The sequence below is a fragment of the Mus musculus genome, chromosome X (genome assembly GCF_000001635.26).
Source record: "Mus musculus strain C57BL/6J chromosome X, GRCm38.p6 C57BL/6J".
Taxonomy (NCBI): domain Eukaryota; kingdom Metazoa; phylum Chordata; class Mammalia; order Rodentia; family Muridae; genus Mus; species Mus musculus.
Genome location: NC_000086.7, coordinates 60262717 through 60290347, shown reverse-complemented (window position 1 = coordinate 60290347; position 27631 = coordinate 60262717). Strand labels below are relative to the sequence as shown.

Sequence of the window (27631 nt, the reverse complement as noted above, 5' to 3'; positions counted from 1 at the left end):
TCCATCTATGGATAGGAGGAATTTAGGACTTAATGAGGTGAAAAAGTATTAAAGTAGAAAGCTGAAAAATATAGATAAAATTCATAGTGTTCTAAAATGTTGTTAATACTAATACTTTTGAATATAATGATATAGTGTCATTAGGAAGTTTCTTTATATTAATAGTGTGTTAAGCATTAAAACAAAAGAAAGCCATTTTATATTTTATTCATCTAAGGCTGTGAATCTAATTAACATGAACCATCTCTTATTTTAGGTTTTGAAAATGTTCACTGACTTTTTATCATTCATGGTTCTTTTCAACTTCATTATACCTGTCTCCATGTATGTCACAGTAGAAATGCAGAAATTTTTAGGGTCATTCTTTATTTCATGGGATAAAGACTTTTTTGATGAAGAAATTAATGAAGGAGCCTTGGTTAATACATCAGACCTTAATGAAGAACTTGGTCAGGTGAGAACACAGTTTTTGCTTTAATTAAACTACTATAGTAAAAACATTTTCTGGTCTGGAATACCAATATAAGTAACCATTTCTTTTATTGACATATAATTCAAAGGAATATCTTTAGTGTAGACAAATAATTAAAGGTTTGCAATATTTTCACAACTGCCACTTCAGTTATTGTTTACTAGTATTTTTACAAAGGATAAAATGTATGCATTTAATATAAATATTACAGAAATCTATATAAAAGTTCACCAAACGATACTGTCAGATAAAAACATGAAATGTGGTTTTCCTTACTTCCTATAATCAATTCTGAATAGAATGAAGTATAATAAAATATTGCTATTTTACACATGCATGTTTGTTAACCATAGTTATCCTATATTGATATTTTCTGGGGTGCATTTCTTATGACATTGAACATAGACCTAGCAAGCTATGTGTATTCCGGTATAAAAATATAAATGAAAGAAAAACATAAAGGCATGTCCTTCCTCCTCAATACCATTTCCCAGTATATTTGCTTCATATAACAGGGTAACCAAGACACTGCCCTTGTTTCTAACATAGGTGCCTTTATTTTCTGATACAGTGTAACATGTGATTTAAGCAATGACTTCTTAAGTGCTTTTCTCATTAGTGGTTTGTTTTTATTGGTCTTGGGATTGAACCTGAGATATGAAGAAAGGTAGGCACATGCTCTACCACTGGGTTAGAATATATTCTTTCTACTTTTAATTGTGAGACAGGGACTTGCTTAATTGCACAGGAACTCATGTGGTAGCCTAGACAATTTTTCCCTTTGTGATCTTCCTGCCTCAGCTTCCCAAGTCAATCAATATAGACTTGAGACTTGACCTGGCTTTCTTATTAGTATTGAGAAAGATTTCCCCTTTGTCTAAATTTGCTATGTATTATCTAATGTTTATAGTTGAATGGAATTTTTTTCTTTCAGTTAATTCTCATGATAGTTTATAAGAGTGGTACAAATATCATTTCTGTGAGTAGAAAATGCAAATTCAGGCAATGAAATGGTGGCTAGAACAAAGCCTCACATTTGTTTGAAATGGTGCTATTTTGCATCTGTACCTCAAAACTCTCTTTAAATTTAGCTCTTCTTCTCCTTGGACTCTCTATATCTACACATTTTAATTTTTAACCTTTATTTTTATTTTAGTTTATGAGTATTCTGGCTTCATATATGTTTTTTGGACCATGTGTGTACAATGTGTTTGGAAGCCGTAATAGGACATCAGATTCTCTTAAGATTTAGAGTTACAAGTGGTTATAAGTGTGGGTGCTAGGAATTGAACATAGGTTCCCTGGAAGATAAGTCACTGCTCTTAACCACTGAGCCAATCTCTCCAGCCCCTATTTGCGCTCTTGGCACAATCTTGGCCTAAACCAAAGTACCATTTCACAGTTGACATGGAAAAGAACAAAAGGACTTTGCACATGCTATTCTGTTTAGAAGTGACTTCAGATATTGGTAGCTCAGACCCTGGAATCTACATTCCTCATTGATTCTGGAAGTGCTGAAACAGTACAAGAAATAAGTGAACCAGTGTCATTTCCCGTGGATTTCCTAAAGATTCTTTTATTGATTAATTGAGCTGCCACAGTTAATGCCAACTTTATTTTTTTTATTTTTTTAAATATTTTTATTACGTATTTTCCTCAATTACATTTCCAGTGCTATCCCAAAAGTCCCCCATATCCTCCCTACCACTCCCCTCCCCACCCATTCCCACTTTTTGGCCCTGGCGTTCCCCTGTACTGAGGCATATAAAGTTTTCATGTCCAATGGGCCTCTCTTTCCAGTGATGGCCGACTAGGCCATCTTTTGATACATATGCAGCTAGAGTCAAGAGCTCCAGGGTACTGGTTAGTTCATAATGTTGTTTAATGCCAACTTTATTAAGCCGTGTATTTGCACATAGGCGCAAGGTTGAATAGAGTTACTTTAATCCCAATGAGAAGCTTAAGTCTACAGGTTTTTGGCATAAGAAAACATATAAATGCAGAAGCTACCAGCTCATACTGTCCACTAAGTAAATATGTGTCATGTTTGTTGCAAGCTTATAGGGATTTACTTATCCAGAGGCAGAAGTGAAGGCTAGCTTCAACTTTCAATGCAAATATGATAACTATCATTCCATAGTTTAAACTTAATGCATTCTAGAGGCAGACAGGATGCCTAGGGCAGATTCCTCTTGATAGGACTCTTGCCTCATTTTTTCATATTTCCTCTTCACAAGTATACATATTACCTATATGAATACTCTGGCTCTTCTAGATTGTATTAAGAGTATAGGCAATAAAGTAGAGGGTTGGGTAATGATCTGGTAAATTTGCTCAGTGGAAAGAAACTACCACGTTTGTTTCCATTTCCATTAAATTTCCCAGCCAAACTGCATTTCTGGATATGGTTATCATTTCTTCAAATCACAAAGTTAATGGCATATTACTACTTTAATTAATACAATGCCTAAACCACTTGGAATCATTATTAGCTTGTATGTGTAGAAAGTACAAGAATAAAAATACAAAGAAGTCTTGAAATAGTTTCTTGGGCTATTTAGCACTCAATGGACTGTTACACACAAAATTAAGTGTAACCAATTTCCTATCTTTGAGTAACAATTCAAGCTGTAGAGCTTTTTATGTTTCTAAATGTAGTATCAGTTTATTGCCATCAAGGCCACAGTAAATATTTGCTTTAGTGACACATTAGTATGAAAAAAGTAGAGGAACATGTTTATTGGGACAGTTTTTGGTGTAATAAATAAAAGAACAGATTCTTAATTCAATTATAAAATTATAAGATATGTTTTGATAAAGTAACAATCTTTCATAAAACTGAATAGTTTTAGTAGATCTTGAAAAAGTTGTGGGGAATATCCTTTCTTATATCCCTTCAACCTTGTGGCTATATCTAATTATATGGCATCATTCTTAAGCTATAATTTGATTCAACTCATCCAATACAGTTGTTTTGAGGTCCTAACATGTACCTGAGATGTGTTCTGCATATTGAAGTTACTGTTATGAAGTTCAAAGAAAGAAAAAACCTCCAATTACCCACTACCTGCTTGGACAAACATAATAGATTTTACTTTATTAGTATGGTTATAATTAATAAGAAAATCGGAAGGTAATGGGGCAATAGAAAAAATCTTATTAATATCAGTCAAATGAATCAGAGTATTCTGTAGAGAGAATATCTTATGTATGAATGCATCACCTGTCAAGCAAATGACCTGTGGCTTAGGCAGGAAATACAAGGTGTGGCACCCAGGAGGCAGAAAGAATTCTGATATAGAGCCAGGTATGGAAGATTTGCCAGGAAGATACAACAAGATGATACTTTAACACAGATAACCAACCATATGATAGAATGTAGGCTAGAATAGATGGGATATTTTAAATTATATCTAGTCAGAGAAGAGCCTAGCCAAATGGCCAAGGTATTTGTAAATATATTTTGAGTCTGTGTCTTATTTCTGGGAACATGGGAATGGGAGGTAGAACTGGACCTAACATCAACAGTATTCATCAACATATATGTAGTAGGTGGGACATATTTATTGTTAAGCTTTACCTATAGTCATTATAGTCTTATACATCAAGTATTTTACTTTATAGAAAAATTAAGACATTTTTATCAAGGTTTATAACTGATAAGCCAGAGCTCTAGTCTAAGGGTTCCTTTAGGTTAAAGCATTTGATATTTGTTTTGTTTAACTTACAAAATAGGTGACTTCATGTGTTTAGTCTAGTTCAAGAGTTCTTTTTAAAAAATATTTATTTATTTTATGTATATGAGTACATTTTAGCTGTCTTTAGACATAGCAAAGAGGACATCCGATCTCATTACAGGTGGTTGTGAGCCAGTATGTGGTTGCTGGGATTTGAACTCAGGATCTCTGGAAGAACAGTCAGTGCTCCTAACCCCTGAGCCATCTCTCCAGCCCCCTCAAGAATATTTTAATCCCTATATAACCACCAACTTCACCAAAAGAGCAGAAAAATTTAATTTTTTCCTCCACTACTCAGAGTAATTCAACACAACACTGTCACAATATGACACCAAGGCAAATTCTTCAGTGAGTTCCAATTCTAATACTGTCTACTTCAGGATACAAATTGAAGCCTAAGTCCTACAGTACTGTCATCATTCAAACACCAATCACAAGTGCATGTGATTTTGGTCATACAGTTATAAATCAAGATTATTACAGACCCTTGATTGAATTTCAGTAATTTGACAGCATGATCTAGAAAACTCACAGAAACATAATAATATTGCTTATCATTATATTTAAATAGTTATTAAAATGGATATAGAGGAATAACCAAATGAAAGATGTGCATAGCACAAGGTACATGGGAAGGAGTGCAAACCATTGTGGCAACCTTCAGGAAATCTCCATATGATCAGATACTTTAAAAGTTGCCTTGTTTTGGTTTGGTTTGAGGGTTCAATAGAAGTAACAAAACGTAACATAATGATGAAATCATCGACCATTGGTGATCACCTTAACCTTTAGCTCTTTTACCCTCCCCATCAGGGGTTATGAGATAGAGATGAAAATTCCAGCCATTTAATTAATGTCTTGCTTTCTTCAGTGACTTTCCCCTATTCAAAAGGGTATCTAGGTATATAGGGCCACCAGTCATCTCATTAGTATATGAAATATATGGATCTCTTTCTAGGATTACCAGGGGTTTTAGGTTGTGTTTGGGAGATTAATAGTAAATAGATTTTTCATAATATATAATAGTCTTGTCATTTTTGACACCCATCCTTTTACATAAAGAGGATATACAACCTCAAATGATAGTAAGGCATTACTCAAATTGTACTCAATCATTAATAATTTTTCTAGTACATTATCCACAATATCTCCCAGAGTGAGAATACTGAGAAATACAGGCTTTATCTAAAACTTGTACAGTTCTAAAATTAGGAGTAAGAGGCTTCTATTTGATTGAACTAGGGGACTGTCATCTCTTTCTCTGAGTCCCTTTTAAGGTATTAAGTAGTATTGGATTGCCCTCACTGCATAATCCATTTATTCATTTGTGACCCAAAACTTTGATTCCTCCTTTGCTAGATATTCAGACTTTCTCACATTGGGAAGGGTGATTAGGCTTGTCTGTTGTGCACATCTAGACTGTAGGCAAGTAGTCCAGAGGAACCCTTCCCCTTCTTTCCTGTTCAGATAGGCTGAAGTTGTGTGGAGATGTGATCAGCTATCTGTACAGTTAGTTCCAAGCGCAGTAAAGGTGCAACCCATTTACATCATAAGCTCCTTTGAAGTTTTAAAGGTTTTTAAAACATAGGATGTGAGGGTGTACTTTAGTATGTAGTATTTGCTTTGCATTTATGGAACCTTGAGTCCTATTCTCTACAGAAGGAAATGAAAAACCTCAAGTTTCTTGCTTAGGAATTTTCTGTATATCCAGCACTTGTAGGGTTTGTTTGGTTTGTTGTTATTGTTCTTGTTATTGTGTGTGTTTGTGTATGCTTTTATATATGGTTGGCTTTTCAGTGCTGGAAATTGAACCAAGGATATTACACATGTTAAACAAGTCTCTTAGTACTAAGCTTTATCTCTAGCATGTTTCTTTTTTGAGATAGGATCTTACTAAAATATTCATGCTGGCCTTGAACTCACTCTGTAGCTCAGACAGGCTTTAGTAATACCCCAACCTTAGCCTCCTTAGTAGCTGAGATCATAGGCCTGTACCACCAGGCTTATCACTCAGTAGTTTCACCATGATTCTATAACCATTGCATCGGATTAAAAAAAAAAAGTAGAAGAAGAAAAAAGAAAAAAGTTGTGATGGTCTGAGAAATGAAAAGGGGGTATAGAAACATCTGTGTTAGCAGATACATAGTCCTCTATTATCATCTACCAGAAAAACAAAGGACTATCTAGTGGGGACATTCCTTCTGTCACACCATGTTGATTATAAGCAACACATTCAGCCATTTATCATCTCAAAATGATGTTCTTACTGCTCTGGTGTGTTAGAAGCTATTTCAGAAAACAGAAGCAGATCAAATGTGTATTTTCTAATATTCAACTAATGTAGGCTTCCCATCCATAAACTGATGAGCTTGTATTTGCTGATAGAGAGAAGCCTTTCATCCAGCTCAAAATTGTCATTGTAGAAGAATCTCTTTAGGCAGAGCCCAAGAGCAAGCTGTCCTTTTATACCTGTTTGTTAAATATGAAAGTGCTTAATATAAATCACAGCTAGCCCCCTGTCCACTTTTCCTGAACACATAGCATATGAGAATGGTTCTAAAAGTACTGTGATTCTAGGGCCAACAGAATCAATATTCAGGAAATTAGAACTGAAAAAGATGCTTGTTTTATTTTATATTTTGTTGCCTTAGTGTTTACTTTTACTATCTAAACTATTCTATGGACACAAAAAATTGTACATTTTATGTTGCAGTTTCCACCTTTAACACTAATGAAGTGGTGGGGGGGCGGGCGGGGCTAGAAATACAGCTCAGTCAGAAAAGCGGTTCCCATAAAAGCACAGGAGTATTAGTTCTATCACTGGGAGCTGTTTACAAAGGGCCCAGCATGATGGCATGCACTTTAACCCAAATACTGAGGACATGGAGATAGGCAGATCCCCGAGCCTCCCTAACTGTGACTGCCTCACCTAGCTTCCTAGAGAGTACTAGGTCAGTAAGAGATCCTAGAGAAGGATAGTTCTTAGACAACAACATCCTAAGTTCTCTTCTGGCCTGCACATATATGAACATGCAAAAGATTCTGAATGGACTAATCCTAATTGAAATGCATGATGTGAATCAACCCACCATTCTTGGAAAAATAAAAGTGAATATTTTTGATCAGGAATAGAAAGCCCCCCAAAATTTCAGTTTATTTAGAGAAATCTAACTGACACACAAGTAATACCACTAGGATCAATTTAAAAAGAATCCAAACTGGGCAGATGAATAGGGAAAAAGAAGACTAGAATGCTTTATTTGTATCAGTGTTGGTACCATGCAAAGCTTTGAAGAAGAATTCGAAAGCTACTACTGCTGGAGTTTATTGCTTTTCCTACATAATAAAAACCAGACTCTTGTGCTTAGGCTTATTCCTGTCAGCCCATAATATTAACTATTTAAGCATAAATTAGCAAAAAGGAAAATAAAATTGTGGGTTTCTAAAAGCCAGATGTTATAAATAGAGTAGATAAAAACTGAGATAAAATGGAAGTACTTAAAATGATTTATTGCAATGGAAAATTTATTTCATTGGCTTATTTTCCATTATTTTTAAAAATATACCTACATATTCTATTTTAACCTTTTTTTAAAATTTGGAAACAGTTTTGAGTAGTATCTGAGAAAGAGGCATGGAAAAATATTTTTTTGCAGTCTCTTACCACCTTTTACCTGTTGTATCTCCTAATTAAATAGCTGTTAACATTTCTCTTTCTTCTGTCTTATATGTTCTATAGTTGTAATACTTTTATTTCAGTGAAGTATTTTTATTAAAAAATGTCCTGACAAGAGAATTCCCCAGGTAAAGGTGCTTGTGAGGCATCCTGTTGACCTAAGATGGATCTTTGGATCTTACATGATAGAAGGAGACACCTGTCTTCTACAAGTTGTCCTCCAACCTCTCTATCTGTGTATTGGCATGCATGTTATATATTATGGCACAAATACACCCAATACATTTATAAAATGAAATATAATTTTAATTGTGCTTTTCAAGGAGGAAGATATTGTCATCAGTTTTCTTTGATTGTATGCCAACTGTATTTTTATTGCATTTCCCCCATTGGCTTATATACTGGCCAGTTGTAGGCAGTGCTCACTCTATTGTTGTCCTCCTTGGAAAATTAACTTTCTTAACCTTATAAAAACATTAAATGATTAAAGTTGCTTAGCTTCACAAAATCCATAGTTTTCTGTCCTGTTAGTTTTCTACATGTAAGTAAGTTTCAGTGTCTTTGAAAATGCTCACAATTTTCTCATTTATTTGATAACAGTGCATCTCTAATTCTGACATTTGACAAGTCTTAGAAGTGATTTTTGTGGCTATGGAAGTAGGACTGCCTTCTAGCTGAGTAAAACTTAACTATACTAAAGAATATATATATGTGCTTATGCCCCTGTTTCTAGGTGGACTATGTATTTACAGATAAGACTGGGACACTCACTGAAAATAGCATGGAATTCATTGAATGCTGCATAGATGGGCACAAATATAAAGGCACAACTCAGGAAGTTGATGGATTATCTCAGACTGATGGGCCCTTAGCCTATTTTGATAAAGCAGATAAGGTGACATTTTCTCTGTTGTTTTACCTGAGAAATCAATCTTTGTAAGCATGTTTTATCCCTATATAGTAGAAATACCGAATTTTCCAATGGGTGCATGATAACGAGTTTTGAATAATTATTTGCTTTTTTTTTAACTACACCTTTCTTTTATTAATACTTTTAGCATTTGTAGACAACTAGAACTTAGAAGTAGAATTATGGGAAATGGCATTTGAACAAAAATATTAACTTAGCTGTATGTGCATTCACTTAAAAAAATCAGCTTTTCTAAGAATGTTGTCTCTTCAAATCATTAAAGACCTAATATTTACATGTTAGGTAAATCAAAGTCTTCCTACACATGAACAATTGCTAGATTGTGATACCTAACTACATCTTAAGCCATAAAGAAGTCACTACCTTAGGTATAGGTGATACTACATGTGAATTTGAATGAGTTAATAATATATATGAGTACACTGTTAGCTGTCTTCAGATACAGCTTGGTTACAGATGGTTGTGAGCCACCAGGTAGTTTCTGAGAATTGAACTCAGGACCCCTGGAAGAGCAGTCAGTGCTCTTAACCTCTGAGCTCTCTCTCCAGCTTCCAGGAACCAGTAATTGTATTCGTTGCTATGTAGTCGTTTGAGTATTTGGAATTTATAAATTTCAGAGAGATTATGACATTCTGTCACCTTAATATTTTTAATTTGTTCACTGTCTGGGTTACCTAGTGATCAAAATAAAAAGAATAGTAATTTGATGCTTCTGTTCCACAGAACCGAGAGGCACTCTTTCTCCGTGCCCTATGCTTATGTCACACTGTAGAAATGAAAACAAATGATGATGTTGATGGACCTGTAGAAGGAGCCGGATTCACATATATCTCCTCCTCACCAGATGAAATAGCTTTGGTGAAAGGAGCTAAAAGGTAAGTACTTCTTGAATTTCTGAGAAAGGGAAAGCAGAAGAGGACAGGCGTTTGTTTGATGTTTTTCATTTGCTTCAGTAACTCAGTCATGTGCCTCTCCTGTTTTGTAAGTTCAAACAGAAAATGGTGAGGCATTCGTTTAGTTTGCTTTATGTATTCATCCCAGTCATTAGTCCAAATTGTCATATTATATTTTGTAAATCATCTAACAGCAGCAGCATTTTTACAACTCATGTTATTTCTAAGTACTGCCAGCAATTTTGATGCAATTTGATAAGTGACAATCTAGTTTACCCATGAAATTCAAGATGACTAAGTACCTAAAAGGTCACATACTGTTTTTGCTACAAAATTAGAATTACAAATTGACTTCCTCTTGAATGTAGTAGTAAGCAGTTGTTGTATTCCTCTTTGTTATCAACTTATCTTGAAAGGGGAAATAAAATTGGCGATTGAGATCGTTTAAAAGAGGAAAAGAATTTAGACAGTATCAGGGCAAGAGAAAATAAATTGTTCCTTGAAGATATACAAGACTTTTTTCTTGTTTTCATAGGTTTGGGTTCACATTTTTGGGAAATCAGAATGGATATATCAGAGTAGAGAACCAAAGAAAAGAAATAGAAGAGTAAGTAGCACTGTGTTTTGATGTTTGTCTTTCTTAACCCAATTGTAAACAATAAATGGAATCAGAAAGGAAAGGAAACTTATGTACCTATCAGGATTGAACTGTATTTTCCCATTTCAGAGTCTGTATAGATATAGCTGGGGTAGGAAAGGCCATTTGTCATAGAATGTCCTAAGTATGAATTTGGAATAGAAGTTCCAGTGTGCTTTACATGTTGTCGAGACTGAGTCTTGGTGAACTATTTATAAAATGTAGATGAAAATATTTATTTACATGTCCTTTCCTTTTTTAACTCTTCTGTATGATTTACATACATAGACAGATCCAAGTCATCTCATAATGTCATTATTATACTTTTTAACCCCTTCTCTAGCCTTACTGTTTTAAGATAAAATGCCACGTTTCTAAAACAGCACCAAAGTTCCCAGTTCTCAGCACCTGCTTATTTTCTGTCTTTCATCTCTTGCTATTCTCCTATCATTGAGCTTTCCAAACTTTGGAAATTTAAACTCTCTTATGAACCATGTGCTGCCATGTGTGCTTTTATACATGTTCTTTCCTGTGCTCTAAAATCATACCTCCCTCCCTTTAACATGTCACTCTTTTAGAATCCAGCATACACCCTTTTCCAAGAAACATTCTTTCAGTTGGCTTTTTAAAGATCTGTGCTCTGGTGTCACTTTTGAGTGTTTTGATTGAAGGAAGTATTTAATGAACTTGGAATACAGTTATTTTCTTTACCTTTTGTGTCCTTTATAATGTGGTTAAGTTCTTAGAAAAGTCATCAGCAGATTCATCTCAATTCCTCAACACATGCATGGCACAGTGTCTGACCCCGTAATAGGCACTCAAATCATAATCCCACTGGACACCCCCTCCAGATCTGGCTTGATGGGCTAGTTCTTTGTTTTCCATGCCTATGTAGTCATTCTTTTTGAAGTTATACAGTGAAAAATAAAAACAACTTTTACTGCTATCATCAGAATGTTCAGCATACAGAGACATTTCGAAGAAAAGTGGAAAGTACCACTTTTTTTTTGTAGTATACAAAACTAACTGTCTACATCCAAACAAGAAAGCCTTGTGTCCATTAAGATGGTTCAGTCACATGCCTTTTCTCATCTCAGTGTAACTAAGTTATTTCACTTTTTCATCTTTCCTAAGGTATGAACTTCTCCACACCTTAAATTTTGATTCTGTCCGCCGACGTATGAGTGTAATTGTAAGGACCCAAAAAGGTAGGCATCTTTAAAATTTGACTTATTTATCTTTTTCTATTTGTAAGGGTTGTTTATAAGCTTTTTGAGGAAAAATATTTTATAGAGTATAGGATTAATTAGTATTACAAATTTTAGCAATATTTGAAATACCAATTATAGCAGCCTAGAGTTCAGAAAGTTGGTGGTTGTCTATATTTTTCTGACCTCTGTTATTCTACAAGTGCTTGATACTCTTCGGAAGCAAGTAAAGTAGAGATGTATCGTTAACCTAGATTTCTGGGAAAGAATATTCTTGTTTCATTCCAGAGCTAAGGGTCCTGAAAGAATAAAACTTACCTTTTCAGAGAAATGAGTACTGTCATCTCTAGGTTGCTCAATGTCTTTGGTACTATGGTAGTTTGCCTCCTGTTCAGATTCTCAGATGTATGTATATGTGTGCGCTGTGTTTCTTTGACCGCACCCCCCTCCCAGAGGCTTATTTCCAAAATAGACTTGATTTATTTTAGTATTAAATCTACTGCAAATTGTTTAGTGAGAAAGTGCAGGCAAAGCCATGGTGAAGTATAGTTCACTTTACTTGTATGGTCTGGGATAACAGCAAACTCAGGAGACTGGTTTTAGTTTTTGATCATGGAATTTGTTTATAACTTTTAAGCAGACTTCACTGTGTAATTGGAAATGAAATATTTAGCATTTAAATATTTTCATGTGTGCTCATCTATAGCTATATTCTGCAAATGGCAAAATGTCTGAAAAATAACATGCAAAGTATTGGTCCCAAAACTACACTTTAATTTGTTAAGCACAGCTATTTGCTTTATAAGGATAAAATGTCTTAATGCTCAACAATATATGATCCAAAACTTCACTTATAATATCAGCATTATACAAAGGAATTTTAAATACCTTTTTAAAAACCTTAAAAGCCCAGTGTAGCTCACCAAGCAAGTGTTCTTAGTTTATTCAGAGTGGACTTGGGCTTTGGGAGTTTTTGGTGTTTGGCTCTAGGCTGTGCCTGGCTACATTTTGAGAGATACTCACCTGGAGTTCCTTGACACAGCCTAGTACTCTGTGATCTACTAGAAGGAATTGTAGCAAGAGTGCATGGGGTAGGATTTGGCTTATTTATTATGTCTATAGTATTCTAAAGATGGTGATTGTTCTCACAAACTAAAGCTCTAGATATTTTATTTCATTTGGTTGAACATTACAGAAAAAAATCAAAATATATAGAAGTTGCATGAGAAAGGCTACCTTAGAGTTACCGCTTCTTTAAAATCCTGCTACCAGTCTTCACATTCTAAGTTGATTACTCTGGTTCTTTATTTTAGGAGATATTCTACTTTTCTGTAAAGGAGCAGATTCATCAATTTTTCCCAGGGTACATAGCCATCAAATTGAGTTAACCAAAGACCATGTGGAACGTAATGCAATGGTGAGCCTGCACCCCTTGCTTCAACAAATAAATGGGCACATGGTGGAGATAGCTATGTTTGTGGTTTCTAAAGAGATATTGATGTTAATTATGGTTTATTTCATACTTGGAAATTTGGTCATATTCCCATATTCTTTATTTTAACATAAATTACTATCCTAGACCAGTATTGTGATTAGAACTAGTACTTGAAGATGTTTCAAGGATTTTTTTTCCTTGACGAAATATTAACTTTTAAGTCGCATGCTATTCATTTAAAGTTAAACATCAGCATTTCTCTTTCATACAGATGGGTAAAGAAAATACCTTTCAAGAATGTGCCTGGGCTAGGAAGATGTCTCAGCAGTTAAAAGCAGAAGACCCCAGTTTGGTTCCCAGTTCCCATGTTGGATAGTTCATAGCTACCTGTAACTCTAGCACTAGATCTCATGCCTCTGGCCTCCATAGTCATCAGCACTCATGTGAACATAACCATACAGAGACATCTTCTGATAAACACACAACACAATTAAAAATAAACCTTCAAAAGGTATAACATTCCTTTAGCTATTACAGAGATAACTATAGAACTTCTGCTTTGTTTCTAGGATGGGTATCGGACTCTTTGTGTAGCCTTCAAAGAAATTCCTCCAGATGATTTTGAAAGAATCAATGCACAACTAGTAGAGGCAAAAATGGCCCTACAAGATAGAGAAGAAAAACTGGAAAAGGTTTTTGATGAGATTGAGACTAACATGAATTTAATTGGAGCCACTGCTGTGGAAGACAAGTAACTAGATATTCTTGTTAACGTTTTTCCCTTCCCTTTCCTCCCTCTAAAACCTCCCATGTCCAACTCCACTTTGTTCTCTTTTACATTCATGATTTCCTTTTCCTTTAAGTGTATATTTGTATTCCTAAATATATAAATGCCTGCCTCAGTCTCTATAATGTTATTTGTTTTCAGGGCTGACTTTTTAGTATTGGCTAAGGAATTGGTGTGCACTTCCCTGGGGGTGGGAAGGACACTATTTCTCTTCCCTCAGCCAGCATTCCTTAACTACCTGTAGTTCTTTATCTCTTTTTTGGGTCCTATTAGCATGTCTTTTGGTATTGTATTTCTTCAGGTGTACTCTTGTTATTTTAATGACCTGACATTTAGATATGTACCAGATTAGTAATTTATTTACATATTTTGAAATCTCTTTTAGCATTGTCGTCTAAATAAACTTAGATTGGTTTATTTTACCAAATATGGAAAATATAGCAGATTTTGAATTCTAGAAATAGTTTTAAAGTAAATACATGTATCTTAGAAAAAAATGAATCCATTATCAATATGGTCTTTTGGATATTTACTAAATCATCTAATTGTTTATGGAACTTTTATGAAACAACCACAGTATATAAGATAGGATTGTAGAATCATTATTTGAACTGGTGCCTAGAATAATGGGTAGGATTTTGGTAAATGACCAGGAAGGAAATTCACAGTAAATAGCTCAAGAATTTAATCTAACCTGCTTCTACAAGCCAGAATATGTTTTTGAACACTTTAAAATAAAATGTTAAAACCTTAAATATGTAGGCTTAGCTTTTTGAGACATTATTATAGAACTTGGTTAAATATTTGATTAAGATAATGTTTTAAACCACCAAAGCCAGACACTATGGCAGATACCAACAAGATTTTGCTGAAAGGAGCCTGATATAGCTGTCTCCTGAGGGCCTCTGCCAGTGCCTGGCAAATACAGAAGTGGATGCTCACAGTCATCCATTGGACTGAGCACAGGGTCCCCAATAAAGGAGCTAGAGAAAGTACCCAAGGAGCTGAAGGGGTCTGAAGCCCCATAAGAGTAACGTCAATAAGAACTAACTAGTACCCACAGAGCTCTCTGGGACTAATCTACAAATCAAAGAAAACACTGGGTGGAACTTTTGGCTCTTGCTACATATGTAGCAGAGGATGGCCTAGTTGGTCATCAGTGGGAGGAGAGGCCCAAGGTCCTGTGAAGGTTAGGTGGGTTGGGGAGCAAGGGGAAGGGGGAGGAGATATAGGGGATTTTCGGAGGGGAAACTAGGAAAGGGAATAACATTTGAAATGTAAATAAAGAAAATATGTATTAAAAAAAGATAATGTTTTAATTTTTTAAATAAAACAAGTTTTTCAAAGATAGCTTCATAATTTAGTGTACTGGTTGCTCTTCCAGAGAACCTGGGATCAATTCCCAGCATCCACATGGTATCCACAATCATCTATAACTCGAGTCTGGAATTATCCAATTCCTTTTTCTGCCATTCTTGAGCAACAGACATGCACATAGAATACAATTCCATGTGCACAGGGAAAAATACCCATACATATACAATAAATTTTTAATTACTCAAAAAGTAATAGACATGTATTTAACCAAAGTATTAAATTTTTCCTTGTTTTTATTTTGTGTTAATATTTATTAGTTTTTTACACACACACACAATGTAATTTAGTCGCTTCATTCCCTCTCTCATCTCTCTCATCGTAGTCCTCATCGTAGTCCTGCTCTCATTGAACCTCTTCTACCCAACAAGATCCCCTCCTATTTTCTTTCTGTTTCCTTGTCTGATTTCTGTTTGGTTTTTGTTTGGCTTTGTTTTGTTTGGTTTGGTTTTTGCAGCCCACTGAGTTCAGTTAAGGCTGCTTGCATGGGCATGAATAGTATAAGCATTTTCCCAAGCATGACCAATTTAGTGGTGGCTATGCCACTAAAGAAAATTACTATCCTACCCCTGCAACCATTAATTGCTAATAGTTCCTCAGAGAGTAACTATGAGCCCCTTGTCCACCCATGATAGAATTGGTAGGTCCTATTTTCTGTAGGTAGATACACATGCTGGGGATTCAGGAGTGCAGTGACTATGACAAATCCAAAAGCTCAAAAGTCCAGAAGTTCAAAGCATTCCTCCCCTTCTTCCACCCCCTCTTTCATTATGTTTCCTAAAACTTGGAGGGATTACATACATTTCCCATTTAAGTTTGAGTTGTCATCTGTCACTTTTGACCAGTTATCACTTTGACTTCATTAACTGTCACCCACAGCAAAGTGAATCTTCTCTAATCAAGATTGAGAACAGCACTAATCTATAGGTATAAACATAAATATTTAGAAGTCAGTTTGGCACTATAGTCACTTAGTTTTTAAAAAAAAAAAAAAAAAAACCAGCAGATTACATCCTAGGGCCTAGTACCTCGAGTGCTATAGACTTTTGGCTAGTTTGCAGTACCAAGCAAGAGTTCCCTCTCATGGAAAGGGCTTCAAATACAGTTTTTAGGTTTTTTTGTGGGATTTTTGTTTGTTTGGGTGGTTGGTTCGTTTTGTTTTGTTTTCCCCACGGGGTTTCTCTGTGTAGCTCTGGCTGTCCTAGAACTCACTCTCTAGACCAAGCTGGCCTCAAACTCAGAAATCCGCCTGCCTCTGCCTCACAAGTGCTGGAATTAAAGGCATGTGCCACCACTTTCTGGCCCTCAAATACAATTTTTTTTGGTCATCTTTTTTCCCCCACATTTTTTATTAGATATTTTCTTCATTTACATCTCAAATGCTATCCCAAAAGTTCTGTATATACTCCCCCTGCCCTGTTCTCCTACCCACTCACTCTGACTTCTTGGCCCTGGCATTCCCTTGTACTGGGGCATATAAACTTTGCTAGACCAAGGGGCCACTCTTACCAATGATGGCTGAGTAGGCCATCTTCTGCTACATATGCAGCTAGAGACAGGAGCTCTGGGGGTACTGATTAGTTCATATTGTTGTTCCACCTATAGGATTGCAGATCCCTTCAGCTCCTTGGGTGCTTTCTGTAGCTCCTCTATTGGGGGCCCTGTGTTCACTTCTATAGATGACTGTGAACATCCACTTCTGTATTTGCCAGGCACTGGCAAAGCCTCACAGAAGACAGCTATATCAGGGTTCCTTCAGCAAGATCTTCCTAGCATATGCAATAGTGTCTGTGTTTGGTGGCTGATTATGGGATGGATCCCCGGGTGGGTCAGTCTCTGGATCGTCCATCCTTTCGTCTTAGCTCCAAACTTTGTCTCTGCAACTCCTTCCTTGGATATTTTATTTTGTATTCTAGGGAGGAATGAAGTATCCACACATTGGTCTTCCTTCTTGATTTTCTTGTGTCTTGGAAGTTGTATCTTTTTGTTTTGTTTTGTTTTGTTTCTATTTTTGTTTTTCGAAACAGGGTTTCTATGTATAGTCCTGGCTGTCCTGGAATTCACTTTGTAGACCAGGCTGGCCTCGAACTCAGAAATCCACCTGCCTCTGCCTCCCGAGTGCTGGGATTAAAGGCGTGCACCACCACCTTGGGTATTCTATGTTTCTGGGCTAATATCCACTTATCACTGAGTGCATATCATGTGTGTTCTTTTTGTGATTGAGTTATCTCACTCAGGATGATATCCTCCAGATACATCCATTTGCCCAAGAATTTTATAAATTATTTTTAATAGCTGAGTAGTACTCCATTGTGTAAATGTACCACATTTCCTGTGTCCATTCCTCTGTTGAAGGAGATCTGGGTTCTTTCCAGCTTCAGGCTATTATAAATAGGGCTGCTATGAACATAGTGGAGCATGTGTCCTTATTGCCAGTTGGAACAACTTCTGGATATATGCCCAGGACAGGTATTGCTGGATCCTCCGGTAGTACTATGTCCAATTTTCTGAGGAACTGTCAGACTGATTTCCAGAGTGGTTGTACCAGCTTGCAATCTCACTAGCAATGGAGAAGTGTTCCTCTTCCTCCACATCCTCGCCAGCATCTGCTGTCACCTGAATTTTTGATCCTAGCCATTCTGACTGGTGTGAGGTGGAATCTCAGGGTTGTTTTGATTTGCATTTCCCTGATGATTAAGGATGTTGAACATTTTTTCAAGTGCTTCTCAGCCCTTTGGTATTCCTCAGGTGAGAATTCTTTGTTTGGCTCTGAGCCCCATTTTTTAATGGGGTTATTTGAATTTCTGGAGTTCAGCTTCTTGAGCTCTTTGTATATATTGGGTATAGATGTACCATATTTTCTTGATCCACTCTACAGTTGAGGAGCAGCTAGGTTGTTTCTAGTTTCTGACTATTACAAATAAAACAGCTATAAACATAGTTGAGGAAATGTCTCTGTGGGATGTTAGAGCATTATTTGGGCCTATGCCCAGGACTGGTAATGGCTGCGTCTTAAGGTAAAACTAATCCCAGTTTTCTGAGAAACCAACAAATTGATTTCCACAGTGGTTGTCCAAGTTTGCACTCCCACCAGCAATGAAGGAGTGTCCCCCTTGCTCCACTCCTCACCAGCATGTGCTGTCACTTGAGTTTTTGATCTTAGCCATTCTAATGTGTGTAACGTAGAATCTCAAATTCTTTAAGTGCTTCTCAGCCATTTGAGATTCCTCTGTTGAGAATTCTCTGTTTAGTTCTGTACCCTATTTTTCATTTGGGTTATTTGGGTTGTTGGTTTTTAACCTCTTGAGTTCTTTATAAATTTTGGATATTAGCCCTCTGTCAGTTGTAGGGTTGATGAAGATCCTTTCTCAGTCTGTAGGCTGCTGTTTTGTCCTATTGATCCTTTGCCTTATAGAAGCTTTGCAATTTCATGAGGTCCCATTTATTCAATTGTTGATATTAGAGCCTGAACTATTGGTGTTCTTCTGTTCAGGAACTTGTCTCCTGCACCAATGCGTTCAAGGGTATTTCCCACTTTCTCTTCTATGAGATTTAGTGTATCTGGTTTATGTTGAGGTTCTTGATCCACTTGGACTTGAGTTTTGTTCAGGGTCAAAGATACGGATCTGTTTGCATTCTTCTACATATAGACATGCAGTTAGACCAGCGCCATTTGTTGAAGATTCTTTCTTTTTTCCATTGTATGGTTTTGGCTTTATCAAAAATCAAGTGTTCATAGGTTTGTGGGTTTATTTCTGGTCTTCTATTTGATTACATTGGTCAACCTGTCTGTTTCTGTATCAATACCGTGCAGTTTTCAATCACTATTGCTCTATAAGTACATTTTGGGGTCAGGGATGGAGATTCCTCCCAAAGTTCTTTCATTGCTCAGGATTGTTTTGGCTATCCTAGCTTTTTTATTTTTCCATATGAAGTTGAGAATTGTTCTGTACAGGACTGTAAAGAATTGCATTGGAATTTTGATAGGGATTGCATTGAACCTACAGATTGCTTTTGGCAAGATGGTCATTTTCACTATGTTAATCCTACCAATCCATGAGCATTGAAGATCTTTCCATCTTCTGAGATCTTCTTCAATTTCTTTCTTCAACAACTTGAAGTTCTGGATTGTTTTGGTACCTGGATTTCTTACTGTAGTAGGTATTGTGAGCATAGGAGATATTGGGACCAGGGTGAATCTCTATGATCGTGGTGTAGCATGCCTCTGATGAGTGTCTTTGGGTTGTATGGTTCCAGATCTGCAGGTCTGCATGGTTCAAGAGCTGGAGATGAGATGAAGGTGGGTGGATAATGGAGGTTCTTCTGGGCTAGCAGAGTGCTCAAGGCAGCTTGGCTTGTTCCAGAGGACTCAGCCATAGGGAAGATGGGTGGGGAAAGGAAGGTTACATGTATTGTTCAGGATCAGCAGGTCTGATGAAGGTGGGGGGAGAATAGATGTCCCCTAGGATAGCAGGCTCCTCAGGGCAGCTTGGCTTGTTCCAGAGGACTCCAAGCATGAGAGATGGGTTGGGGAAGAGAAGCTTATACCTGTAGGGTTCCGGCTCAACAGATCTAATAAATTGCTCAGAGAGGTGGCGAGAGAATGGAGGTCTGCCTGGGCTAGCCTGTACCTGCATATATTTTAATCATATTCCTTGATTTTATTATTTCTTACCTCCTGTGGCTCCCCTTTCCCCTTCTCCTCTTAAAAGAATTTCTTTTGTCAAATTTTATTGATATTCTGGTATCTGAAAGGAAGCCAAAGAAAGTGTCATTATTCTATCCTTTATTCTTAAATTCTCAAGGAAAACTACTGTATTTCCTTTATTTATTTACTTTTCTTTTTATGAGACAGGATCTTAGCTGTGTAGGCCTGGCTTGCCTGGAACACCCTATAGAGACCATGTTAGCTTCAGATTCTCAATGATTTGCCTGCAGCTGCCTCCCATGTGCTGGGATTAAAGATGAGCTACAGCACTCAGCAGCTTTCCTAACATTAGAAGTTCCTCAATGCTAAGAGTTTACTAATATCCCCCATATCTAATTAGAATGTTTCAGCTCTTTCCATTTTGCCAGAGGCAACCTGACTATAATAAGGATTCTAGAATTGGATTGCTAGTGAGCTGTAAGAATGCTTACTTCAACAGTCCTTCTTCTCTCATGAATTTTAGAGATTAACGAGGTTTCTTTGTGTTTTTAGGCTGCAAGATCAGGCTGCAGAGACCATTGAAGCTCTCCATGCAGCTGGCTTAAAAGTCTGGGTGCTTACTGGGGACAAGATGGAAACAGCCAAATCTACTTGCTATGCCTGCCGCCTTTTCCAAACCAATACTGAGCTCTTGGAACTGACCACAAAAACCATTGAAGAGAGTGAAAGGAAAGAAGATCGATTACATGAACTGCTAATAGAATATCGTAAGAAGTTGCTGCATGAATTTCCTAAAAGCACTAGAAGCCTTAAAAAGTAAGAAAGTACATCTACTTATTAATTTATACATTGATCCAAATGTAAATAAGAGATTATTTTTGTAGAAAGCTCTGTTTGCTGTGATTTACTATTCTGTGTTGATTTTTTTCTTCTAAGTTAAAACCTTCCCTGAGGACTTGTCTAATTCTCCACTTGAGATTATTTGTTGCTGTATCTCTCTCTTAATGTAAAAGTCAAAGAGATTTCGCAAGATTTAGTGTCAAAACTCAAACATTATTTGGCAGTGCTGTAAATCGAACCTAGGGCCTCACACATCTTTGACAAGCACTCTACCACTGAGTTATCCCCAGCTCAGTTCCTTTTTTTAAATGAATTTATAATTTACATGTAAACAAAAGCATATAATTGTACATATTAATAAGTTAATGTGATATTTTAATACATGTGTACACTGTATAACATTTAAATTATAGTTAAACACATTTTTCCCAAAACACAATAAAAAGTTCTGTAGACCAGGCTGGCCTCAAACTCAGAAATCCACCTGCCTCTGCCTCCCAAGTGCTGGGATTAAAGGTGTGCGCCACCACTGCCTGGCTACTATTTGTCTCTTTATGTCTGGACTTTTTTATTTTTTAGTTCATTATTACACATAATATAATGAGCTTCATTCATTTTGTCCATGTAGTTGCAAATGACAGAATTTCATTTTTGTAGCTCTGTAGTATTCTAAATTATGTATGTATCATATTTTTTTCTCTTATTAGTTGATAGATACTTAGGTGGTTTCCATCTGGGCTCTTGTGAATAGTGTTAAAATGAACACTAGAGCACATATATTTTGACATGCATTTTGCTCTTGTATATATACTCAGTAGTGAAATTTCTGGGTTATAGCAGTAACTTTTCATTTTTCTTTAAAAAAAACTTTTACAGTAGCTGAATTTGTAAACATTTAGAATCTAGACATATAATCCCATCAGACTCTGGAACTGTTGACACAGTTTTTGAGGTTCTAGACTATTTTCCACGTGAATTTGTGTGCTTCAGTACTCCAACAGGAACCAAATAAACCGAGATTCTGTCTTCAACTAGCAAAGGAAAAAAGATTTATGGAGCCTAAGAATTTCCAGGAAAATTTCTGATTGACAATACCTTAGTGCCTAGAGATAAGGCATCTCTCATTCTTCTCATTGTCTACATTGCCCAGTGTTTTCAGATTTCATTAGTCTACAAATAGAGCTAGTCATAGACAGTTCTTTGAATATAGGTAGGCTAGGGTTAAGAACCCCTAGGTGATATAAAATGGTATTTATTTAAATGATACATATATTTATTTATTTATATAATGTTGTTTAATGAGCAATATATCTTCTTGATGTTTTGCCCTATTTGAAAATCATGTTTGCCTGGCAGTGATGACGCACACCTTTAATCCCAGCACTTGGGAGGCAGAGGCAGGTGGATTTCTGAGTTGGAGGCCAGCCTGGTCTACAGAGTGAGTTCCAGGACAGCCAGGGCTACAACCTTGTCTGGAAAAATAAAAAATGAATGAATGAAAGAAAGAAAGAAAGAAAGAAAGAAAGAAAGAAAGAAAGAAAGAAAGAAAGAAAGAAAGAGAAAGAAAGAAAGAAAGAAAGAAAGAAAGAAAGAAAGGGAAAGAAAAAGAAAAAAAAAGACAATCCCTGTTCTCTGGATTTCCTTTGTTATTCAGGCAAAGATGCTATATTTGTTTGCTCTTAAGTCATTTTGTTTTCTCTGTTTCCCCAGAAGTTTTAACTGATGAGTTATTGAATTTTGCATCATTTCATAATAGTCTAACTAATTAAGCTGTAGTTCAAAAGACTAATTTTAAAGTTTTACAGTGCACAACCACCTTCGTTTTTATAATTTTCAAAACTTAGAATCAACCATGTGGGCAATCCTTGCTCCCCATTGCACTATTTGCCCCCTGATGCCTGTTATTTGGGTTCTTGTTACTTTACAGGTTTTTTTAATAGGCAAACTTGATGCAATCGATTTTGTTCGTTTTGTTTTCTTCCTCATTTCTCTACTGAAGTTGACATTATCAATTACATCCTCCCTGAAACTCTCCTTCTTAGGCCAGTGCACTAGTTCATCATCTAAAAGCAGTTGCTGCACAAGCCGTTTGACTTGAGTTTCATCTCTAGAACCAATTCCAGAATAGCCCTCTGATCTCCACACATGTGCCATGCTTGTGCATATGAGCACACACACAATAAAAATGTAAAAACACCAACTCTCTTTTAAAAAAAGATTTATTTATTTATTATTTATGAGTACACTGCAGCTGTCTTCAGATACACACCAGAAGAGGGCATCAGATCCCATTACAGATGGTTGTGAGCCACCATGTGGTTGCTGGGAATTGAACTCAGGACCTCTGGAAGAGTAGTCAGTGCTCTTAACCACTGAGCCATCTCTCTAGCCCCCAACTCTCTTTCTTGGTGTCTATCGCAGTGTTAACATTTCCTCCCACTTTGGCAGTCTGATATCTTAATTTTCTCCCTAAATATCTTTTTCTAACCAGAACTCACTGTTGTTCTTTTATTAGAGACAATTTATTCTTTGGGACGATTGAGGAAGGAAACTAGAACTGGTGACTTGTCTTATCTGGAATCCTCCCCCTCAGTGATTGAGAAACTCAAAATCATGCAGGGTATGGAGGTGTGTGCCCGTAGTCCCAGAACTTGAGGAATGGAGGCAGGAGGATCAGGCAGTTAAAGGACATCCTCAGCTATAGAGACAATTGAAGGCCAGCTGGAGCTATGTGAGATCTGTCTCAAAAGAAAATAAAAATCAGGGTCTTAATTATACATTTTTAAAAATCTTTTTCAGAGCATGGACAGAACATCAGGAATATGGATTAATCATTGATGGCTCCACATTGTCACTCATACTAAATTCTAGTCAAGATTGTAGTTCAAACAACTATAAAAGTATTTTTCTACAAATCTGTATGAAATGCACTGCAGTGCTCTGCTGCCGGATGGCACCATTACAAAAAGCCCAGGTAATTGAATATTAGTTAATTTTTTCATACTGGATCCTCTGTGCACATCTCATTTCTCTCCCTGAATTTTTGTGAGCAAACAGTGTATCTATACTGTACCTTGTACCTTCAAGCTTGCTGACAGTTCTTTACCACTTAGACTTCTGTAATAAGTACTTAGTTTCTACTGCCTCTGCCTAGTGTTCCTTCCTCTTCGTGGCATTCTTAGTTCTATGTATCCTGTCATCTCTTCTTATCTTACTATCCTACTGTCTTGGTTACAGAGAAACCTGGCCCAGTTCACTATTCTTTTCCTTGTTCCTCTACTACAGTTAGTGCTATCACTTACAGTTTCCTCAAAATCGTCCTTGATTTTTGTGCTTGTCCAAAATGCTATTTCCCTTCGCTTTCCCATTGTATCTTTTCATTTGGTTTCATCCTGCATTTTTAATGTTTTATTTTATTTTGATGTGTGGGAGTATTTTACCTGCATGTATAGATCTGCACCACTTGGCTTCCTAGTGTTTACAGAGGCCAGAAGGAGGTTATCAGAACCCCTGGAACTGGGGTTAGAGACATTTGTTAGCTGCCATATGGGTACTGAGAATAGAACCCGAAGCCTCCTTCTGGCTCATTATCCTAGATTTTCTATCTGCTTAATAGATTTTTCCCCTATTTGCTTTCACGTTATAGTCTTAGTCTCTCCACCGCCCCCTCAATTCTTCCACTGATAAAGCTCTAGACCTGACTTTTTCTTAAGATTAATTCTCCTATTTCTAGGTGTCTGCTAGACATTGCCATTTTGATTCTCTACTATCACACATTAAATTATAGTTTCATAAGACAGATCTTACAATTTTCTTGAACAGTTTGTTTCTTCCCTGGTCTTATTTTATTCCTGTTACTAGAGCCATTTTTCTTTTGTTCCCTAAATCTCATAAGTCTATTTATCCTACCTATTTTTTTGTCATAGCTCTCATTTTCATGAAACCTTTTGGTGTTGCACATATTTTTCCTCCTTCCTAGAACATATGGTATCTTGTGATTCAGAACTCGAAGTATTTTATCTTTGTCACTGCAGTTAGTTTTCTAGACTAGTACCTTCTCATCTCTTATATCCATATAGTTTAAGTCATTACCTTCTGTCTAAATTTTTGGGATTCTACGTCATTAGTTTCTTACAAACCCATCTTCTTGGGATTGTTTTTTGTTGTTCCAACTCTGCCTTCTCACAGCTTAATTATCATTTTTTCTTGGCATTTCTTATTGTTTCTATAACCAAGCTTACTAGAGTTTTAACTTTTAAACCCAAATCCTTTATTGACTTCTTATGCTTTTCTAGTACATTTTACTAGTCTTTTCTACCTGTTTCTTTCTTCAGAGCTCATTAGACTTCATCTGTAAGTAGCCTCCTAACATCTCTGTTTCCTCATTTTTGTTTTCTACCAGTGCCTTCTATACTCTGCTGCTTGTACAGTATCCTTCCATGTTGGCCTGAGTCTGTTATCTATATGTGAACATTTGTTAATATGATCACACCAGACATACTTTATCAGTGTTTGTTATCTTCACTTCCCTGTGTGCCTTTTTTATGTCATTCCTTTTTCTCTGGGAATACCCTATTATTTCCCTGCACACACAAATTTTACTAGAATTTCATGATTTAAATTATGCTAGTGTAAACTAATGCCTAATTGACAAATATTTTCCTCTTACTTGATATCATAAGCTTTCTTATATGGAATTTTTTTACATTGATTTATTTATTGTGTGGTACATGTACTTTGTTGCACATGTGGCGATAAGAAAACAGCTTGAAGAAGTCTGTTCCTTCCTTTCTCCATGTGGGTTTCAAGGATCAAAGTCAGGTCTTAATACTTTTTTTTTTTTCCATTTTTTATTAGGTATTTAGCTCATTTACATTTCCATTGCTATACCAAAAGTCCCCCTTACCCACCCACCCCAACTCCCCTACCCACCCACTCCCCCCCTTTGGCCCTGGCGTTCCCCTGTACCGGGGCACACAAAGTCTGCGTGTCCAATGGGCCTCTCTTTCCAGTGATGGCTGACTAGGCCATCTTTTGATACATATGCAGCTAGAGTCAAGAGCTCAGGGTACTGGTTAGTTCATAATGTTGCACCTACAGGGTTGCAGATCTCTTTAGCTCCTTGTATACTTTCTCTAGCTCCTCCATTGGGGGCCCTGTGATCCATCCAATAGTTGACTGTGAGCATCCACTTCTGTGTTTGCTAGGCCCCGGCATAGTCTCACAAGAGACAGCTACATCTGGGTCCTTTCAATAAAATCTTGCTAGTGTATGCAATGGTGTCAGCGTTTGGAAGCTGATTATGGGGTGGATCCCTGGATATGGCAGTCTCTACATGGTCCATCCTTTCATCTCAGCTCCAAACTTTGTTTCTGTAACTCCTTCCATGGGTGTTTTGTTCCCACTTCTAAGGAGGGGCATAGTGTCCACACTTCAGTCTTCATTTTTCTTGAGTTTCATGTGTTTAGGAAATTGTATCTTATATCGTGGGTATCCTAGGTTTTGGGCTAGTATCCACTTATCAGTGAGTACATATTGTGTGAGTTCCTTTGTGATTGTGTTACCTCACTCAGGATGATGCTCTCCAGGTCCATCCATTTGGCTAGGAATTTCATAAATTCATTCTTTTTAATAGCTGAGTAGTACTCCATTGTGTAGATGTACCACATTTTCTGTATCCATTCCTCTGTTGAGGGGCATCTGGGTTCTTTCCAGTTTCTGGCTATTATAAATAAGGCTGCTATGAACATAGTGGAGCATGTGTCCTTCTTACCAGTTGGGGCTTCTTCTGGATATATGCCCAGGAGAGGTATTGCTGGATCCTAGGTCTTAATACTTGGTATCAGGTGTCCTCACCCACTTAGCCATCTCACCAGCTTTTATATGGATAATTGGATAATGTCATGTACTCCTGTACATATAGCATATTTTGTTATCTTTATTGTTATCTATTGTTTATACTTCTATTTGTAACTAATCTATATTTCATTTACATGCTTTTCAATGGCTACAGCTCTTCATTTTTTATATTAGTATATTATTATGAATGGTATGTTGCACACATTTATACTTGATGAATAAAGCTATTAGTTAAGTCACTTGTTTTTCTTGAGAGCGTCCCACAGTTTTGAGAAAAACTGTTAGTATAGGTAACTTGAAGAGGTCAGGGGAAAACTCCATGTTGACCGAATCCTCTGGGACTTTATTGCCAGTGACCACATATCCTTTTGTTTTTTCCCACAAGGACAAATTAATCTTTCAACCTAACCTATACTTTTCTTGCAAACGTTGTCACCCTTGATGATTTTCTTGCCTTCCAGACTGCAGTGTTTAATCCTTGAGGTATAGAGATCATTGTTGCACATGGTATATGGAGTGCACATTAGTTAGCCATTATTATAGCTCATTAAAACTGAATGGGGTTTGGATGTTTTAGCCTTGTCATTTATTAAGCATTTTATAGGAACCAAATTAAGAAGAGCGATCAAGCAAAAGCTAACATTTCACTTCATTTTTATGTTGAATGACACTGGACATGTAGGAGTTTTATAATGCTTTTAACACAAGTAAAAATCTTAGTCTTATTTAAAGAAACTACTATGGTGTGCATTCCTTGCATAGATTATTTATAATCTCTTCATCTGTATTGAAAATGAATTTTATTTATGCTAACCAGTTAGAGAAATCATTATTTAGCAGCTGAGACATTTATGTCTTGTTAAGGCTATTAGATCCCAAGGAATCTTAAGAATAGATAGCTAGCAGTGACTATCTGAAAGAGAGGAGGAAGACAACTTTAACCAAAACATTTCCACACGTAACTTTCTGAGGAGGTTTGGGAGAACCCTAAAGAAGAACTTGTTTAACAACACCAGAAGTGAACATATTTTTGTAAAGTATTTGCCCTGAAAACAACAGTAAGCCATACTGCAATCACTTTCACATCTAGATAAGATACTATTTAGAAAGTAACTGAATTTGTACACCCATCTT

At 36.5% G+C, this 27631-nt stretch overlaps 1 protein-coding gene across 12 annotated transcripts in view; it reads left to right on the top strand.

The window, feature by feature from the left end:
- Window positions 1–27631, top strand: part of Atp11c (ATPase, class VI, type 11C) — a 181571-nt gene that overhangs the window by 114506 nt on the left and 39434 nt on the right. For all 12 annotated transcript variants that reach the window (XR_001782750.1, XM_006528091.4, XM_006528090.4 and 9 more), the window contains 9 exons: window positions 257–454; window positions 8619–8780; window positions 9540–9691; window positions 10245–10316; window positions 11481–11554; window positions 12868–12971; window positions 13559–13740; window positions 20351–20614; window positions 23438–23612. Coding sequence is in view for 11 of the 12 variants with exons in the window: in XM_006528091.4 (XP_006528154.1) it covers window positions 257–454; window positions 8619–8780; window positions 9540–9691; window positions 10245–10316; window positions 11481–11554; window positions 12868–12971; window positions 13559–13740; window positions 20351–20614; window positions 23438–23612 (1383 nt within the window). In the remaining variant the exon portion in view is untranslated. The remainder of the gene's footprint in view (window positions 1–256; window positions 455–8618; window positions 8781–9539; window positions 9692–10244; window positions 10317–11480; window positions 11555–12867; window positions 12972–13558; window positions 13741–20350; window positions 20615–23437; window positions 23613–27631) is intronic.